The sequence below is a fragment of the Mixophyes fleayi genome, chromosome 7 (assembly GCF_038048845.1).
Source record: "Mixophyes fleayi isolate aMixFle1 chromosome 7, aMixFle1.hap1, whole genome shotgun sequence".
In the NCBI taxonomy this organism is placed as follows: domain Eukaryota; kingdom Metazoa; phylum Chordata; class Amphibia; order Anura; family Limnodynastidae; genus Mixophyes; species Mixophyes fleayi.
Window position 1 is genome coordinate 121,811,346 of NC_134408.1, and position 21,659 is coordinate 121,833,004.

Sequence of the window (21,659 nt, forward strand, 5' to 3'; positions counted from 1 at the left end):
GATTCAACAAGGTCTGTGCACAATGAATGCTTAGGCTAGGTACACACTGAAGAATTTTCCAACCGAAGTGTTATCTCAAATGATTATACTTATGACAGAAGGTCCGATCAGTCTGGCGACTCATACATACACACGGACATGATTCACCTTCAGATCTGTGCTCTTCATCTGGTCCTCTAGTCTTCAGAGATCGACAGCACAATATTCACTCATTCTTGTCACACTGATCAAAACCGCCTTGTTATAGCTATCCACATGTCCTAACAAAATTCATTAGCTTCTGTAACTTTGAAACAAAACGTTCTGTCTTAAAACAAACAAATTAATTATCCCTTCTACAGCACTCTCTACATTTATTAACTGGGACATTCATCGCTAGCATCGGTTGAAAAGGCGACAACTCTGTAAACTCTACGAAGATCGTGAGCATGAGTGCATACACACTACATGATCAGTCAGTGATTGGTCAGACAATATTAAACAGTGCGACCAATCAAATGAAACGATGGTTGGCACTTCGGGGCGACTTTAGATCATTGTGTTACTATATACACTCACACTATATCTGACCAAACGGTCGGACGTCGCTTGATTGGAGGTTTTTCGTGCAATCATCTGGCCCGTGTGTACCTAGCCTTAGACAGTACAACAGGCAAGAGTACAAATATCAAGGATTATGAAAACATTCAAGACCATGGTATCAGCGATCAAGATTATGGCCACTGTGTTTTAGGATGCCAAGGATGTACACATTTTCTACAGGGCCTTCACTTGTAAAAACAACCAACAACAGACCCCACGGTTTAAATAGCAGTAGGGAAGAAGCAAACATGCTTGTTATCTCTGTGATAACACATGTTCACATACAGCACTGTGAGTGTAAATACACAGACTGGACAGTAGCTTTCCCCATCCTCTTTATAGTCTTATAGTCAAAATGAGGCAGAAAGAATTTAATTATAACAATCATACATTTTCTTCCCTTATCGTTTCTAATACTAGGCACTACCAATCCAGGCACTATAGGTAAAGAGCAGGTTTGTTCCATTGCTTTAGTAAAATCCAGTTCTGCTTATTTAATTTGTACACTACCTTCCTGACCTTACTGCAGTCCAGAGTACAGGGAAACTGTGGAGGAGGATGGGTTACAGTAGCCAGACCTATGCACAGGAAATAGAAGGAATATGATGACTATTCCCTATGCTTCGTGTTTCCAGCGCATGTGCCAGACACAAGTAAGTGAGGGAAGGAAAATCTGGATACTGTTTTTTTTTTTATTTTAAGTGAACAAGTTATTCACACATAGGAATCATTATCTCAAACACAATAAGGTGTCCGAGTTAAAAACAGTAAAGTATCTTTATAACTACCTTTTTTTGTTCCTCTCCATAATAATACAGTAGTAGAAGCCATAGAATAATTACAGAGCATGGTGATGATGATTAGTAACGGAAAAAAAAAATTTTTTTGCAACAAGTATTCAGCATCAATCACACAGATTAATCGGAACATTTGAATTGAAAGGTATAGATCAAATTTCAAGCAGGTTCCTATCTTCACGTGACTTTAATTCAACCCCTTCACTGCGGAGGCATTTCTCACCCCTGTGCTGGGCACTTTTGATTTAAAAAAAAATGATCAACAGGCAACAAATAAACAGGGGTACCGCTTTCAAACAGGGGTCCCTTTCTAAGCTCCAGGGATATGGAGATAAGAAGCTCTCTGACATTTCCCATAGACTTTACTGTGCTGTGACGTGCGCACAGGCTCTATTCTAATGGAGTTAAGATTCCGTTCCTCCGACACGATCACAAAACCCACAGATCCCTGTGAGTTTTCTTAACCCCTTAAATGCAGAGTACGCGTGTGTCTATGTCCTCGTTCCCTCCCTGCGTTAAAAATACTTTCATACTTTATTAGGTGTTTTTCACCAAAGCATTTATAGCATCTAAAAGAGTTGTTTATTTTTGTTGGCCCATGGATATGACACTACACCGCTCTGTGCAAACCTATATACTGAATGCATTCATCTAAGCTGTTCTACAGCCATGGGAAATGAAAATAAACTCAATGGAGATTATATAGGCTTTGAAGGGGGGGGGACTTCACACAAACTTCTCGTTTAACTGATGACATAATATGTAAATAATGGTAATGTAATAAACCAAAAATAAAGTCTCCTCACTGTTATGGAATAGCTATATTAATAATGAAGACACAGCATCTTGTAAGACACAGAGTACATACATAAGTGACGGCGCTTGTGCTAATAAGGAACAAGTCTTCACAACCTGTCAAGAGTCTCTTAAATTACTGTTTTACCTCCATGACCTTGACCAGGATCTTATGAATCATTGAGGTGCCTCATTTGACATTGTGGAAGTTATTCCTCACCAGGTTATCCCAATAAAACAGACTTTAAATAAAGCTTCCTGCTGTTTCCCTACTGAGAAGATAAACTTTGTTGACACATCTAGATTTCCCTCAGATAGTTGCTGACAGCAAGCCCTAATCATTAACAAACTCCAGTATTCAGAGGGAGCAGTGACTGAAAGACATGGCAATGTGTGTGCGGTTACCTTTCTTGTAAGAGGTTGTTAAGGAACCTATGCTCAAATTCATGCCAACAACAGCAAATCTGACTGCAAGTCTGTTCAAGCTGCAGTACAGTACCATTAAAAATCTAATTAATGGCAAACATGATATAAGTAGGCGTCTCACCAAAAGCGGCTAAAAATGAGGTTAAATACTTTTTTAGTACAAAATTTAAGAGCAATATACATATTTTTCACCATTTCCCAGATAACAGAAAGTGAGGGTCTCAACACTTACTATAATATACCTTTTGTCAATTGTGCAAAGATCAATAGGTAAAATGGTTAATATCCAGTTAAACTTAAATTAAAACCTGTTTTTGTCATAAGGGGTAACATACATATACAAGATGTATATGGAGGTATGAGGTGCTATAAACACGATAATCTCCCACATCAGATAGACAGCACTACTCAGATAATGAAAAGGAGCAGAGTTATTCAACAGCACAGTGTGTAGCATCTTGCTAGTCTCACATACATGTTACATGCAACCCTGTCAGCTCATGTCTATGTAAGTGGAGAGATCAGTGCTTTGTATGCTGAAATAATATGTGCTGCTTTGAACATTCTTATGATGCGATTGGTCATAGGCTATCTTAAGATGGGTACACTACAGATAATGACTGCAGATGCAATTCCTGTAACAATTTTACCAACGACTTAAAGTCCCGAAGAGCTGGAGATTTATGTGTACACACCTACACAATTTACCTTCAGATCTGTGCTCTTCATCTGTCATAACCAGCTGCTGTAAAGATCATGACTCTGCACACTATGTGGAGATCTGCCTACACGGCTGGTCGGGAGTGCCTACACACTTCCACATTTGCCAGACATCGCTCCATCATTGATTGTGATTTTTAGGACGTTTAAACGATACAATGTGCTCTGGTGCGAGAAAACATGATTGTGGGAGAGTACATACTAATGCGTTCTCGTTGCTAACGGACATTTATCGTGTGATCTGCATGATAACTGCATGAAATTTAGTCCTCTGTCTACATTTGGCCTCCTCTGCCCCATGATCTTGCCAACATCATCGTATTTGACTAGAGTCGTGTTAAAAGCCCTTCGCTCGACTCAGATGTGGTCAAACGTGGCTAGCCGATGACCAGCATTATAGTCTTATCCACTTACATTACCATTCCAGAAAGAGATTAAGGCGTTCTTGAAATGTAGACTCAAAATATGATACAGGTCCTTTGTCGAAAACGATGCCTCTATGTATAATAATGAGACGCTGTCCTGTTTCTCCGTGACAATTATTACTTCTTTATTACTACTCACGTCTGTGTCTACTGGATGCCTGTAGATTTTTCTCTGTTGGAAAGATCCCTTCATATTGAACAGACAACTGGAAAGATCATTTTGCGGAAATTAAATTTTAATAGATAGCAATGTAAAATATTCTGAACAACGAAATTCAACATGCAATTATAGTGATCAGGAGTTAATTAGCTCAACATACTGTATATAAAAAGGAGAATCTAAGTTTTTTCACAATCTTTTCTATCCATTGCTGGAGGTGTTTGGGTTTGTGACGATTGTATGTGTAGAGCGTAAGCTACACACAGGGCTATCACAATCATCTTCCAACGCAATGTGTATGCAACTTGTGTTTAAAACCACCACTCGGGACTCAAATATAGCGGATCTCAAGACACGTTTCCATTTGAATGTGGGTATAAATAAATACGCTCTGGCTATACGTTACTTGCCATATATAGACAGACATAACACGCACATGCATAAGTGCAATATAATGTCCAATCAGAACGCATACAAAAAAAATATATATCTTTTATAAAATAAATTAACAACTCAATACTTTAATCATTAATAAACACGAAATACATAAATCAGGATGCGTTCTGTACATAAAATGCATTTTTATCAGTTCTCTTATTTGCAAACATGTTCTGGCACATACACGTGTGGTCATCACTATCAGTCAGCACTTACACCTGCCCTGTAGCTGGTGCTAATGACACGGCTAAAAAACACGTACGTAAACGATGCCCTGAACTTGACTCGGCAACTTCACATGGGTAGACACCCTTACTGTAAATTGTCAATGTATGTCCGTCCACCTTCCTTCCCCCATTACACCCTTCAAATCCTAGGTAGTCACAAGTGTTAGGTGTGTTTGGACACGCATTGCATGCACTGACATAAGTCCTGTTCTGGCGCATGTGCTGAGCTTTTTCACACAAGATACAGCACGAAAATGGACTTGCATCCGAAGATTAATCTGGCCCTGAATTTTTGCTTTGTTTGTTTTGTACCTTATTGTTTTTCTAGGTCTTCACGTTCTGCTCAATGGAGCACTCTACAACACTACCCCACTACAACACTACCCCACTACAACACTACCCCACTACAACACTACCCCACTACAACACTACCCCACTCTACAACAATGCAACATTTTGTGACAAATTATAACAATAATGTTGGTGTGTTTGTGTTTCGTAGGATATATATATATAATAGTTGTGAATGTGCACATTATTGTTTGCCGCTCTGATGACGATTGACTTCTGCAATAAAAAAAAATATTTGCAGAAAAAGAAAAATGAATACTACATTTGGTGCCGCGTCAGTGTCCTTTATCCACTGCTTAATACCTTATTGAAACAGCCGTAGGGATCCTTCAAATTTGGACCACGTCCCGACTAAAGTAACGGTTCTAAATGTGTTACTTTAAATTACAGTGCATATTAGGAACTCGTGCCAATGCATACTCATCAATGCTAATTGTTGACTTATGGTTGATTTCACTCTTAGTAGTCATTTACAAACAGATGGAATAGTCAGCGGACATAATTGGTAATGGTGTGACAAAAGACAAGTATAGAGGGTATAAAACTAATAAGTACACTTTGAAAGTTAACTGGTTGTAATTCACCTTCTTTTTCAAGGTCATCTGATAAAACAGACATGGAATGAAAGGTATATTAAGCGTTTGATGCAAACCTGTTGCAGGCACTGGAGATTAGACAACCGTTTCACAGTTTAGTTAGACACTTATAAAAAGAAGTGTTAAAACAAATTACATGAACACAAACAAACCTCCATATGCATATTCTACAATACACATGGTTTTATATAAAATAACTTCTAAAAATAATCATGAATACAGGCATCCCCCCCCTCAATTTAAACTGTTTAGTACCGCTCTTCAAGGTTACTTAAGAGGTGGTACTCGGTGATCATGTTTTACATACGAAATTATCACAGACTAGCAGTAATTATTTATGTTTTCTCTGCCTGTATAATGAGTATCTAGGCTAAGTCATCCCTATATGTGGGAACATTAACTACTTTAATAGTCATTTCTCCGTCTGCAATATCGCCAATAAAAGTTAGAGTGATCTAAAAAAATCTGATAACTGTAAGTCCATCAAATATAGACTGACTATATAAGTCAGTGGTACTCTTAATTCCGAATAACATATAAGCGACAAGGAGCAGATAGACAAATAAACACCGATCCAGTATGGTTTTATTTTTCGCTTTATATCATTGGGGCTGATACAAATCTGCAAACCGAAAAAGCAATGTTCCGGGTACTGTTACACCTGGAAGTGTGCGCAGCCGCCATCTTGCGAGCATCTTATGGGACCTGTCGCTGAACTGAATTCCCCCCATAGTGCACTTTATAGAGAGCATATTATTCCGCACACTATACTCTCTCCCAGAAGTCTTCATTCTTCACATAGCAAGAGCTGCTAGATATAAGAGTTCATTTGGGTATACACTAAAGCAATTAACATGCAGATCACACAATAAACAACCGTTTAGTCAGATATTGCAAAAGTGTGTGCACCCACGCTCATGTTTAATCGTACCAAAGCACAGCGTATCATTTGCTTTGGTTTTATAAACTTCCTAAATGTCACTATCAATGATGGAACGATGTCGGGTAAATGTGGAAGTGTGTATGTACCCAAGACCAGCAGCATAGGCAGATATCTGTAGAGTGTGTACAGAGTCATTTTCAGCAGATGGTTATGAGAGATGAAGATCACAGATCTGATGGTAAATGGTGCACGTTTGTACACATGAATCGGCATGCCCATCGGGACTTTCTGTCTTTGGTGAAATCGTTACAGATATTGCATCTGAAGTAAGATTGCATCGGTGTACCCTGCTTTAGCCTGCCCATGAGAGAGCAGAGAGTAATGTGAGAGAGTAAGAAGTCGTTCCTGGTTTCTCTATACCTCACAGCTCTCCTGCAGTACAGTCTTGGGGAAGCCCACCCACGAGAGAGCATAGAGCAGTGTGAGAGAGTAAAGAGGTCGCTCCTGCGGTTTATTGCATCAAGCTGTGAGTTTCCGGTGAGTTTGAGATGTTGCCTATAGCAACTAATCAGATTCTAACTTTCATTTTGCAGAATGCACTAAAAGTATAACTTGAATCTGATTGGTTGCTATAGGCAACATCTCCACTTTTCAAACCCTCCGGAAACTCGCAGCTTGATACATTTACCCCCCCCGGTTTTCCTATACCTCACAGCTCTCCTGTTGTAGAGGCTGGGGGAAGTCTGGCCAGATGAGAGCATAGCGCAGAAACAGTGCGTTGAATAAAAAGCTCCCTGGAATAAAGAATGTTCTGGACAAAACCCATATTGATAAAAAATTATTATACGTTAAAGCAAAAATATAACACCAGAGCACATTAGAGCTTGAAAGGTGTAAGGCTTAACTATATATATATATATATATATATCTCTATATCCAGCACAACATATAAGCACTGCTTATTCCAGAGAGACCAGAGAAGGCCATTTTGATACCAAAACGGCACATTTTATTCTGTGCTTATAACAGGTTATATGATGAGTCCTATCTGAGATAATATTAACATTGTGTATTTTGAGATGGACTTAAAAATAGAAACTGCATTACGTAAAATAGAAAAGCGATACTACAAGTTGTCATTGGGACTTGCTGTCTATGGTTATAATAAAATTCTATTTTTTCCCTGTGATATACAAAGCCTCCAATTTCATTAGGCTAATTGTGCCGTCTATAGTTTACCACAAACAGGGGTCTTAATTATGTTTGTGTTGATTTTCAGCTAGGGAAATTCTTTTAGACCTGTGAATTAAATTTATAGGAAAGACACATTAAGTTTGAAAAACAATTTATTTTGTACCACTGCTGAACACTTCAGTGATGATATAATATAATTGGTGCAGGATTTAGAAAGAGTAAATTCACTTGTAGCACAGGGGAGGTACAGAAGATAAATGAAGATTCTATTCATTTAGCTGTAATTTCATCGGAGGCCTGTATGAGAGATGGTCGCACTCACAGAGTAAAACTGCTTAGCTGGAATATTACGGCTGGCACAGAGAACGTCCTATACAAACTGATGTGTGATTTTGACTTCATTAAACTTCTATACAGACCACTTGTACCAAAATTATATATGCTGCCATATTAACATGTAAATCTGCTATCTTGGGAAATCTGAAAAAAAATCACATCATTTATTTTAATTTTAGCATACTAGATTATAACAGCTATGGGCGATTAATGGGGCATCACACTAAAGCATTCCTTATTTTATAATGAATGTATTGTACGACTGGACTTGCTGGATGTAATAAGGGTCCTCCTATGAGGGACAAATACTCCAAGTAGTTTACTACAGGCATTATTTCTCCCAGCATGGCGGATCTGTGTTCACTATTCAAACGCCATTCTTATTTGAAAAAAAAAAAATTAAAATTATGCCCCAGCATCCCATATTTAGACTCACAGGGGGGTATTCAATTGTTAGCGAGACGGGTGAAAATCCTGCGCTCGAAAAAAATATTACCGTTTATACGGTAATTTACTCGCTGGATTTCAGCTGGCAGCTCAGGGAGCTGCCAGCTGAAATTCAGCAAGTAATTACCGTATTAACGGTAATATTTTTTGAGCGCGGGATTTTCACCCGTCTCGCTAACAATTGAATACCCCCCTTAGGGGCATATTCAATTGTTGGCGTTATAGCCAAAATTAATGCGCTGCACGCACTACGGTAATAGTGAGTGTAAATACCGGTATTACGGTACTTTTCTCGCTGGATTTCAGGGAGCCGGGAGCTGAAATCCGGCTTACCATTACCGTAATACCGGTAATAGTTATCCCGCTGCAGAAACCGCAGAGAATTGAGTATGCCCCTTAACCAGTCATCTGCTGGCCTATCTCTTCTCTCTATTTAGGCTTGCCCCATATGAGGCGGGTCTATTTTTACAGGTTGTATTACGTGATGTTTATTTGTTTTTGACCCTTGGGGACATATTCATTTAGCTTCTGGGATCACGGGTACACGCAGCCGTCTCCTTCTCAATATCGCTACACCGCAGAATTCCCTTGGCACCCCTTAAGGTTGAGAATGGAAATCTGCAATGTAGCGGTACCATAATTACACTTTATGTGTGCGGCTGCGCGATGCCGGAATCCCGGAAGCTAAATGAATTTGACCCTTAAGGTCTCTTCTGGACACCTGTATGATGTGTGACAAAAATATAAATAAAGTTCTTACAAAAATAACACACACTTTCAATTTTTTTTAATTGATTGGGTGGTTAGATGTGAGCACAGTTCCTGCCAAGCTGGCTCTCAGCTTTACATGATACCATCAGCTGCTTGGAGCTAGGATATGTGACCCATGCACTAGACAACAAGCGTAGTTTGTCACAGAGGAGCATCCATGGTCTGTCTGAAGTGTGTACAAACTGTCGTATGGTTACAGTAATTATTAACCACTATTCTGACAAGCATTGATTGATGGCATGTTCACCTTTTTAATGAATGCTGCACCAACCAACACTACATTTGGGTTACTGTTCAATAAAACAGAATCAAAGAAGTGTGTTACAACAATGATATAATGCTGTATGTACTGGTTGGATATTTTGAACTATGGGGCAAATAGTTCAAAATTTTTAGGTTAAACCATTTTCTTTTTGAGCAATTACTTGTTCAAAGTACAGTATGTCTGCACATTTTTAAATAAATAATCTACAATAATACAGAAGCTAAATAATATATATTGATTTGGCTGTAGAGGTTTAGTTTGTTGTAAGAATATCAACCGTATCATCACCGCAGCTCAAGCTTAATAGTACATAATATAAAAAAGACTGTGTCAAGTCAGTTTTTAAAATGCTTGTAACCCAAGACCTAGGCCAGGTCTGGTGAGTTAGTTTAAAGTTCCAGAGTAAACTGAATACTATAAATTGTATACTGTCTGTAATTTGCAAATGCTATATTGGTGTGTTCGAACCCCCCCCCCCCTTTTTTTTTTTCTTCTGTACCCATTTACTAAAAAAAAAAAATTCAATAAAAACGATTGATAAAAAAATAAAATAAAAAATGCTTGTAACATGACATGCCAACTGTAATTTGGTTTATTAGCCAGCACGCTACCTTGCCTCCGTGTTCTATAACATATATATATATATATATATATATATATATATATATATATATATATATATATATATATATATATATATATATATATATATATATTAAAAAAAATTTATTACCATCATTTATTTATATAGCGCCACTAATTCCGCAGCGCTGTACAGAGAACTCACTCACATCAGTCCCTGCCCCATTGGAGCTTACAGTCTAAATTCCCTAACATACATCCACAGACAAACACACAGTCTAGGGTCAATTTGAAATCAGCCAATTAACCTATTACCTAGTATGTTTTTGGAGTGTGGGAGGAAACCAAAGCACCTGGAGGAAACCCACACAAACACGGGGAGAACATACAAACTCCTCACGGATAAGGCCATGGTCGGGAATTGAACTCATGACCCCAGTGCTGTGAGGCAGAAGTGCTAATCACTTAGCCACAGTGCTGCCCGGTGGCTAAATCTAGCCAAAAGATGGAATGCATGTTGCTATTGGGTTACAATGTTACCCCAAAATGCTTCTTCCTGAGGCCCTGTACAGAAGATGGCAAGGCAAGCAGATCGTGGTTGTCGCAGCAACTAGTCCGGACTGCCAAGTGATCAGTGGTGAATGGATCTTAATATAGTTATTTTAGGCCCGTACATGCAGTAATTTGAGGCAAAATTGGACTAAAATGATCAAACTAGTTTCCCTAATTGTATAGGCTCTAGCTCTATAATGTTACAGAAAACTGTTGATAGCCTACAATACCTTGCACTGCACAGCAATTAAATGCACCATATATATAAGTGAAGATATACATTTGTGAAAGATAATTAGTAGCTCTATTATATTATATTAACACAGAGAATAAGGCCGGAAGCGTGGGTTGTTTCACGCTTAACTGGAGTCACATTGGTTTGCTACAGGTCAGTAGTAAGGTACTCACGACGTCCTACTTCTTAGTAGGTTCTTTTGGGAATATTGTTGGTTCCGCCCAGAAAATGGCTGCCCCCACTGTATGCAGGCAACAGGTGCACTTTAAGTTGTTCTTTGCAGCACTGAATATTAAAAGGTAAAACTAAAACAAGCCACACGCAGTATTCAAGCAGTGCTTTGTCTTATTTAAACTTCTGAGGCTTTTGCTTGAGATAAGCCGATGTTGTTTTATATTCCAAGGCAAGCTGTGCTATAAATTGATATCTCTTCACTTCTGTCATTGGTTAGCTATCTTTATGGATCAAAAATATGCACAATCCAGTGTCTGAATCTGTATTTAATGAACTTCATATAAAAAAAATCCTTCCAGGCTATTTGAATCTGATATTTTCATAAAGTGACCACATATAACCATGGATACTATCAGCTGTCAGCAAGGCTTATTAAACTAAAGCATGCCGTTTCAATACACACAGTTTAATTTATCATTGAACTGACAGATAAAACACCAGAACTGGACTCCAAAGTATATATTTGTTAGTGCATGAAGCTGTGTACCTATTTGTAGTTATTTAAAGTAAAAGGTCCCAGGAAACACCCTATCTTTGGCAAAATGCATTATAAAACACAGTGAAAATAAGAACAGAATTTAAACTGACCTGTGAAAAGCTATCTTTATTTAAAATGGCTTTGATAAAAATAAAAGTACAGGCTTGGGCTGTCATCGCTAAACCAAACAATCTTTGATGAGACCAACCAAACCTTATGCTTCTCACAAACGTATCAATCCGATTGTTTCCTATCAAATTCTTTTTAAAAAATGGACGTGTGGGAGACAAATGATCCGATACGATCAAATGGCCAACTTGGCTGATAATCCAATCATTTTGGTAGAAAATGTTCATCTAATAGTATCGGATTGCCTAACGTATTCGCTTATAGTTCAGCGTTCCAGGAAGTGAATAGTACAAATCCCTGTTCCAAACAGGGCTCCGATATTGCCAAATCGAGAAAGCAGTTACTGAGTTTAAGACACCAGCGGAAGCAAGAAAAGGAGAGAGCAGCACAATCTGCCAACTGTACGATTCTGGTGAGGCTGTACCGATAATATGTGTGGGGTCACTGTTCAACCAGGGAGTGTAGGCGCACATGTGTTGCACTGCAATCAATCCTGTTCAAACTAAACAATGGCATCAGCATGCAATTTGGCACCAAGCGTCAGCAGCCAAACTGTTCTCCAATTTGCTCATTCAGCGTTTGTGCAGATCAACGCGGCCGCAACATGTGCAAAGATTTTTATTTCATTTATTTTTTTAAGTGGAAGTGGCTCTGAGGTCCACTTCAAACCTTCCAACAGCAGCTTGGGGCACTAGACAGACTCATGGCATTTGCAGACGTCGCAATTTCTCTAGAGTCTGATGTTTTATTGTTATAGACACTTTTGAAATATTGATCATCTGCTACACAAGAACGGCAATATCCATGACACCAAATCACAGCTAAAAGTCTACGCCTTAAAAATACACTTATATGGATTTTGCATGCTGTACGCTCACTGTTGTCTCCGTTAAAAGATGACCTCAGGATAAAATGAACTCAGACTAAACTAAACTGAGCATTGGGGAATGAGAGGCTAATGGCCATCCCACGAGTCTTTCAAGACTGAAGACCATTAAGCCGAAAGGTTTGACCGAGTGGGAGCTGGCAAAAAGTCTACAGACTGCTCATAAAAATAAAAGTGAAACAGACTAGCAAAACCATTGTAGGACTTTATTTAAATAGCTTGTATGTAGCAAATTCTAGACACAATATATGGTTAAATGTTCAGATACTAAAAATGCATGATTTTAGATACAGTGGTGTGATAAACAAACAACACAGCATTGCATATCTCTATAAATAATGTATGGCCATAGGATGAGGAGACTTTTGTGGTCAGGTCAGAACCAGCGAATAGTTTCACCCCTGCAGATGACCTAGGTTAGAAAATGAGATTGTCTTCATTGAGCTCATGAAGTGAGGTGGTTGGATTTGGCTGCAAACCTGAAACGGGGGCAGCTGGAGGTCACAGCTGCAGATTTTTAACAAGGTAGTGAGGGGAACTTTGATTTCAAGAATAAATCATTACCTGGACGGCAAGACAAGATGCATTGTCAGACAGCAAAACCTGTTCACCTGAGAAACGGCAAAAACACAACAGGATTAACAATGTGAACATGTTTAGAGATAAACAAGGTCTGTGGTACAGCAGAGGGATTTATAACTGGTATGACGGTTTCAACATTGTCATAAGACACAGAATAAAACCCACTATATTTCACTATGATATAAAATATATCTATATATACACACACACACTAAAGGATTCCCCAGAAACTGGCTATATATCATGCTAAGCATTTCTGTTTTGTATTGTATAGTATTTTATTCTTTCATTGGTCTCCGTCCTCTGCTATGCAAATGAACCACACACATATCTAATTTACCAGCCATTACTGTAGCCCAAAAAGAACAATATGGCATGAAAATGTAATTGCAAAAGGTTCCGTTTTAACATCAAAACCTACACACATCCTGTGGTTTAAAGGCAAAGTTATTCTACACTAAGTTTTGTTTACTGGTTAGGTTATATGTAGAAAATATTTTTGTATAACATAATACACTGACCTATCTGTAACTATTAGAGAGAGTGTAGATAACACTTACCGGTACTACAGCTTGTGCCAGAAGCTGGGCGTTTGCAATTCTCTGTCTCCTCCGGCACCCAAACCCCGGGGCATGGTGCCAACAGCAACGGTTTCAAACAAACAGAGCTAAAATCTATTTGAACTACTTAGTTCAAACCCAATGACATAGGCTTTGAGATGGGGCAGTGGTGACAGAGGACTGCATATCTAGCAGAAGCTGCAAGTACATAGGAGGCAAAGCTGCACTACAGGTAAGTCCTAGCTACACTCTACTAAAGTGTACCTAGACAACAGTTACAGACAGCTTAGGGGATATGTGTGTACAATAGACCTCTTGCACATAAAACCCCTAAAAAGAGTAGACAAAAATAACCAATGTGCTTATAGTGTATGTTGGAGTGACCGGTGCACTTGTTATTTTAAGAACTTTGAAGGTCCCAGGAAGAAATAGAAAAGTATTGTGCAAAATTAATTTTAATTGCAATTTGTGAGATGAAGTGCCAAACGTTGCTCCTGGTCTCACAATTTAAATTTTTTAGCCATTCGCCAGAGGTCTCCCTCCAGAAACTAGACTGTTACCTGTAATGAAGCACTGAGCAGTCACATCTCACTGCATGGAGAAAAGAGCTTAGTGTTGGGCAAGAATCTCAAACTACCTGTGCAGAATATGTGTATGAAGTCCTGAACCTGATTGGATAGGAACTGCAGCCAACCCAGTCAGACTTTACATACACTCTACACTTGCTATTCAACTGCTTGAACAGCCACCAGCAATTGAGGTCACTTACAACACGCCGAATTGTTGAAGCACAGCAAAACCATCTTTGGTGACGGATGGGGATGCAAATTGTTGGGGCATTTGTGTAAGGACACACAGACATTCCACTCAGCAAAAAAACTTGAATTTTGTGCCCGTTCAGAGCTGGCAGATATCAGATATTATCCTATATCCTAAGAGAGTGAAGTTTTTACTTTCAGTTGCATTACGGTGGAAAAGACAAATCTAGGCTTATATTTTACAATATTAAAATAAAACTTCAAGCGCATGAGAGTGACACATAATAGCAATACTGAGGTCCCATCACTCCTCATTAATTAAAGCCAGCAATGAGGCTAAACCGAGCAGTATTTTAGGAGAAAGACAGAAAGTTATATTAAATGGTAGGAGTGGTTCTAAAGTAGTAAGAGACTGGACTATGGTGTGATGATTAGACTTCTGCACAGTGCACATCTTCTCATTATTTGGTCTAGGTAGACATCCAGTGTGCAGAGAAAGTAGGCGTGCAAAGTGAAATGCGCTGGGAGAAGCACTAGTGCAAAACAAAACCTATTTGTGTTGCGTGATGTAAATGACCCCCAATGACAGGTTCTTTCCTTGTTGTCAGACACAGCTCTCAGCACAGGTGAAATACAGTTAACCAGGCCCAATGTTGTACAAATTAAAAAATAAGTATATTTTAAGAGTAAAGTACTCAGGCCTAAACCCCGTCTCAATAATTTATAACAATAGGTTTTGCTGGCAAGTCTCTCTTCTGGGCAGAAAAAGGGACTAGGATTTAAAGGGGATGTGCAAAACATGCTAGTATTAATTACGTTTATAGGGGGGAATTCAATCCCCCCCCCCCCCCCGAAGTACTGCAGCGTTATAGATATTACCGTTATTACAGTAATATTAACCCGACTTTCTGCTCGCAGCTCAGGGAGCTGCAAGCAAAAAGCCGACGTTAGAACTACCGTAATTATGCGCACCATCACCGTAATAACGGTGATTACACGCACTATTACCGTAAGTTTTAGCGCGCGGTACTTCGAGGGGAATGGAATTCCCCCCATATAATATTAAGTTTCCTCAGTCATTTATGTTTTACAGAGAGTTAAATTTAAATTATTCAAGACAAAGAAATCTATAAATTGTATTAGCTTGTTATGGGAGGGGCTATGACCCTAATTTGCCAAGTATGCAAATGTGTACAAGTCTACACTTAGGTACAGAGGAGGCAGAGCCAGTTACAAAAAATAACCATAGAAGGCAAAATAAACATTAAAAAAAACAAAACACACAAGTGTATACTCCTAGAAAATAATATACACATTCACAGTTTATACGTGGGAATTAATTCAGAGTCTAGGGCAGCACCACATTGTTGAAACCAGCTACATACTATGACAGTGTTTTGTTAATGTCACCTTTACAAACAAAGAAAAACAAAACACAAATATATATTCCAGCTTTTGAAATCATCTGAAATACAGAATGGCAGCAGACGCGCTTGCAGCTGATATTGCAAACGGCGATTCAAGCCCATCGGACAAAAGAGGGATGACAAGATCACTGCAATAAAAATTCCATGCCTAAAAGACTATAAGGCTGCCATGTATTAGTCTTCATTACTTTGCAGCCTTTTGACAATTGTAGCAGTCTGCAGATCACCAAATGTGGGCAATAATGTAATCTGATGATATATGAAGAGCTGCTGAAGGGAGCAAGGACCACTACAGCCTGTGTATTCTAACAGCTCCTTCTCTATCAGCCCCCTCCATCCCTTTCCATTAACCATGACACTTCCAATATATGCTGCCTCAGCTTTCTTTTTACTAGTAACCATGCCAACTGTACCTGCTCAGTATTATTTCATATAGCCATCGGCAGCCACAGCACCAAGTCAATAACAGATTGTTGGCTGTCTGGGGGAGATTTTGCAAGGCTTCGCTCAAAATAACAGTGTATATTTGTAATTAACAGGCGTACACAAGGCTCTTCTAAACAGAGGTCTTGTGTAACACCACACAGTGTATGAGTGTAATTAAATTTGGCCTCTTCAATTGTACAGTGGTTATATTCCAGTTCTAGCCGACCAGTGTACCAGGACATATGCCACAATGCCAGGCTTGATGCCATTATCATTAACAGGTCAAAGTCCTCAAACCAATAAATGAAACAAAACAATTGTAATTCATTTTAGTTTTCAAACAAACGTAAGACCATCTATTTATAAGCCTTTGTTGTGTCAGCAATAGTGATACACGTGGCAGCCGGTTCAGAGGTTGTGTCACACCACCAAGAAAATGACCAGAGTGGGATCTCTTATCAGAACCAGCAGGAAAAAGGTAAATTACTGCTGATGTTCAGTGATTTTGTCATAAACACAGACTAGATAACCAAGTCTTCCTACAATTACTAAGAGGAGATCTAAATTTAATAAGAAGGGGAATATGTTTTGGTACTTTTTAGCATTCATACTTATTTTCCTTCCAGGGGAAGCTATGGGAAGATAAAGTGGGATGGGGCTTGATGATACAATATGCATGGGCGGGGCAAGGCGTATTATTCCACATATTAGAATTTCCCCGATATGGTTCACAGAGTCTATCGGACATTCCAGGCAACCAGGCACACTGTGACAAATTGTAAAAAAAACAAAAACATTCCCGACAGTAAACCCCATAACTGTACTTTGTAAATTCATGCAATGAGCATTTTGTAATAATTGACAACAGAAACATATACTCACTTTTCAGTGGCTGATAAAGAGCAGCATTTTCAGGCCATGGTTCTACGGCTGTAGAAGAAACACAAGGTGTACATGTTAACAAGCTGCACCTATCGACTTGAATTTACCCGGTTATTTCAAGCATTGGAAGCTCAAATTATGTGAGCAACTACGTACTTTTGGGAGTCCTTTTCCAGACTTGTTGCAAAATCAAAATGAAAAGTCCACCCATAATTCCATTTAATAGTCAAACCAAACAGCATCCGACTCATTAAAACAACATTTTGAGCAGAATTAGATGTTTTTGCACAATTAGGATTTATGTCTATTTTGTTTCCAGAAACCAGACAATACAACTTTCACAAAAAAAAAAAAAAAAACTTTAACCAGTCACACAAAATGTACCTTCAGAACATCCCTAGGGGTATATTTACTAAACTGCAGGTTTGAAAAAGTGGAGATGTTGCCTTTAGCAACCAATCATCATCAGTTTATTTCTATAGTGCCACTAATTTCGCAGCGCTGTACAGAGAACTCACTCACATCAGTCCCTGCTCCAAAAGAGCTTACAGTCTACATTCCCTAACACACACAAATACACACAGACTAGAGTCAATTTGATAGCAGCCTATTAACCTACTAGTATGTTTTTGGAGTGTGGAAGGAAACCGGAGCACCCGGAGGAAACCCACGCAAACACGGGGAGAACATACAAACTCCTCACGCATAAGGCCATGGTCGGGGATCAAACTCATGACACAAGCGCTGTGAGGCAGAAGTGCTAACCACTAAGCCACCGTGCTGCCCTAATCAGCATCTAGCTTTCATTTATTCAGTGCATTCTACAAAATGACAGCTAGAATCTGATTGGTTGCTATGGGCAACATCTCCACTTTTTCAAACCCTCAGTTTAGTAAATATACCCCCTAGAGTCATACACGAAGCTCCAACATCCTAAGTAGTGTCGGCTTTCCCTGAAGGACAGAACAGACAGCATTTTGCACAGATTTTGATATGTCTAAACTTGCTTTGTAAAATATTTTGTGATTGCTGACATACACTGTAAAATTTGCCAACATTCAATAACTGAGGCCTCTTAGTCCAATGGGAAGATGACTGCGCATACAGACCAATAACAATGATCTGCGGTTGTCTTCCAACCACATTTAACAACATGCGCAATAATGATCAATTTAGATTCAATGATTACCACCCACTGCAATCATTTTGTGGGCCAAGGTAACAGGTCCATATCATAGCAAAGATGTGTAGAAGGATTGTGGACCATAAAAAAAATAAACTATACGTCACATATTAGCATACCAGACTATCAAATAATTTCCAAAGTAGAATAATCCTGACACCAATAGATGTATTACACAGAGAGTTCCTCAGAAGTGAACGTTTTTCACACGCTGAGAAGTACAAATTAAACATTAATGTCATTAGACAGCTTATACTTAATGAATGGCACAACAAGGGTTACAATCTGCACTTGAAACTTGCAGCATCACTCTTCTGAATGGTGTGCGGAGAGGTGAACAACATTTGCAGAACAGTAGGCATGGAAATTACACATTGCTACAGCTCTGTCATATTTCCAATCCATCAACTTGATTAATGTTATAATAACTCCATATAAACTTATCATTCACGCTATAATGAAGTCAAACCCTAGTTTATTCTTCGACTACTAGGCTCCTCTAGGCAGCTACTCAGGTAAATGAAACAGTATGCATATTCTCAAGCATTTTGTGCATTCAATTAACAGACATTAGCCATTTAAAGTGATACAGCTACTTTTTCAGGCCAGTCTCTTAATGTAACAGTCTCATTAATAGAGACAATACTTATGTAAATAACATGACAACCCATCCCTAATAGATGCATACACCAGGCTTTACCAGAGGATATGTACTCTGGCTCCTAGCCTCAGGGAAACCTTATGCAAGTTTATTATTATGTATGGAACGGTTATATTTGTATGAACAATATAATACAGGCATTTTGAACATTTCCTGTACAGAGTGAGGTAGTAATGACAAACAACAGATCTTTGAGTCACTGGATAAAGCTAAGTAAGGAGCTGTTTATTTAGGGACACAACTAATAGCTATCCAAGCACTGGGGTAATGGTAAACAGAAGTATAGACGGAAATCACCATAATAAACATTAACATAAATAACTCTTCCTAACTCACCTGCCTGAAATTATAGGCACACAACCCCAATATTTTATTTCCCTTGGAGTGTGTCTAATCTAAATGTATGATGTATGTATGGGTAATGTTGTTTAATAATATTCCTGTACATGGGATTTTCATATTTCTATAAAAGAGGTTAATAAAACAGCATTCAGGGCTAGCAAATAAGACAGGTTTGGGCCATTCAGCAGTTGCGCCATAAGACTGGACCACAAGGCCAAATAGTGTGACTGATAAATTAGTGTGAATGGATTGGAACTCAAGGCTGCTTTGAGTCAAACCAGCGAACGATCATTTTCTCAGTCCCATAATCCTCTAATCTCCTCACAGAGCCCTCCTGTCTACTTCATTGATGTGTGATAATCCTCTTGCTATACAATAGGTGGAAGTGAGGCCTAGCAGCAGGGACTGATGTAGATGCCACTGGGGATATTGGCAAGAGGTGAATAGTGGCTAGCTATGACTAGTATATGCAGTTCTCTGCACATTCGCATGAATGGGAAGTTAAGGGGAGGGGCTTTGACAACCTGAATAAGGCCCTCCTGAGTAGGAAACTTACATCAGAGCACCCGCCAAACCACCAGATTCACCAAATGCTAGGAAGTAAAATGTTGCATTTTATTTTAGGTCATGCAATTCCACCCAAAACATTTTTTTAAAGTTTTGGGTAAAGTTAGCCTTTAAGCAAAGAAAATGTTTAACTTTAAAGACAACTTAAGTCTAATAGTAAAAGTTGAACTGTATATTTTATAGATTTCAGAATGTAAAAAAATATTTTTCTATTTCTATTTTGCTCTTTTACCGCATAACATTTGCATAACGCAAAAAGGGCTTGATTTCCATGCCAGTACAGATGGCATTAACCTCTTTCCATTGAGATGTTATTTACATGTACAAGGCACACAAGATAACACTAGCCAGCATTACACCCCGATCCTTCAAACGGGCACTCAAAACTCACCTTTTCCTAATAGCCTTCCAGCCATCCACCTATCCCTCTCTCCATGCTTGTCTCTTCACCTCTCTTCCTGGCCCCTTACTTGCTCCCCTGACTCCCTTTTGTGCCAGCTGTCTGTTTGCCCTCCCTTTAGGATGCTCTCATGATCAGGGCCCTCATCCCTCCTGTCTCTATACCATTTCTTCTGCTCCAACGTCACTATAATTGCTATGCCTGTAGCTTCTGGAGTCTTGGGGGCAAATGTATTAACTTTCGATTTTTGCAAGTTGCCGCTATTCGCCGACTTTGCAGTGAAAATTTAAAGCAGCAATGGCTTTAAAGGCATTGTTTTGCCTTTAAAGCCATTGCATAAAATTACATACAAATTTAACACTGGATGTTAAGTGTGCAAAAGTAGACCCAATAGTGCAAAACGAAACACATCCCTTCACATTGTACCGCTCAAGGTGTTTGTATATCTTAGTTTCTACATAAAGGCTTTCTGAAAAGATCCAGGCATGCCTTAATGACATCACGCCTGACGACTGTCTCTAGGTTCCGCCCACAAGCCGCTGTATTGTGAGATGATGATCACAAATTAATAAGAATGAATAGGCAGATGCTGAAGGAGATGAGGTGACTTTTCAAAACAGTAGGAAAATTCTAGCAACATGATTATTATTACATTTATCTCTATATACACATACTTTAGACAAAAAAAAAAAACAACTATTTCTTCTACTGTTTTTAAAAACCCCATGATTGGTACCAGGTCATCAGGTTATATTTCGGTCAGAGGAATGACAACTATATTGTATATATGAAGTTTACCTAAATTATGAGTAGTGCATTTAATGCTTACATGAATCAAGCAGAGCTAAACAGTGATAAAATGTCTCTTCCATTAGTCTTAATCAATAAGGGAAGTATTACCTAACTTGGTAATTATAGGCTGCCTGAACATGAGCCAATTTCACCCACCTTCATGAAAGGGCAGATCAATTTTATAAGGGATACCAAAATCAATTGACTAAAACATTAGGACACTCGGAGTCAACCAAGGCAAGGTAGATAGGGATGACGACCCATCGGCTCAGTGTAAAAATGAACACAGTTTAGCCTAAGTAGAGATGTTTTGTGGTTTCAATTATTTGAAGATCTGTCAAGGTTTCGTAGCGCCAGACAGCAATACAAAGCTGCTGTGTGAGGAATGAAAAACCCCTAAGGATAATATTTGTTTTCCAAGACCGAGACAATTTATCATATTGATAGTAATATACATGTTCCTGGATATTTAACAGATAGAAAATTCATTATATACTTCAGCAGACTAAGTAGAAGACATTTTCTAATAACTTACAGTTGGTATTGCAATTTTGGTCTTATTAAATTGAT

The 21,659-nt window shown here is 38.7% G+C and overlaps 1 protein-coding gene across 1 annotated transcript in view; it reads right to left on the reverse strand.

The window, feature by feature from the left end:
* The window catches only part of MTX2 (metaxin 2), a 61,696-nt gene that overhangs the window by 27,366 nt on the left and 12,671 nt on the right, over positions 1-21,659 (reverse strand). Inside the window, exons 2-3 of the mRNA XM_075180566.1 lie at positions 17,145-17,192; positions 13,074-13,120 (exon numbers count right to left, since the gene is read on the reverse strand). Of these exons, the coding sequence (XP_075036667.1) occupies positions 13,074-13,120; positions 17,145-17,192 (95 nt within the window). The remainder of the gene's footprint in view (positions 1-13,073; positions 13,121-17,144; positions 17,193-21,659) is intronic.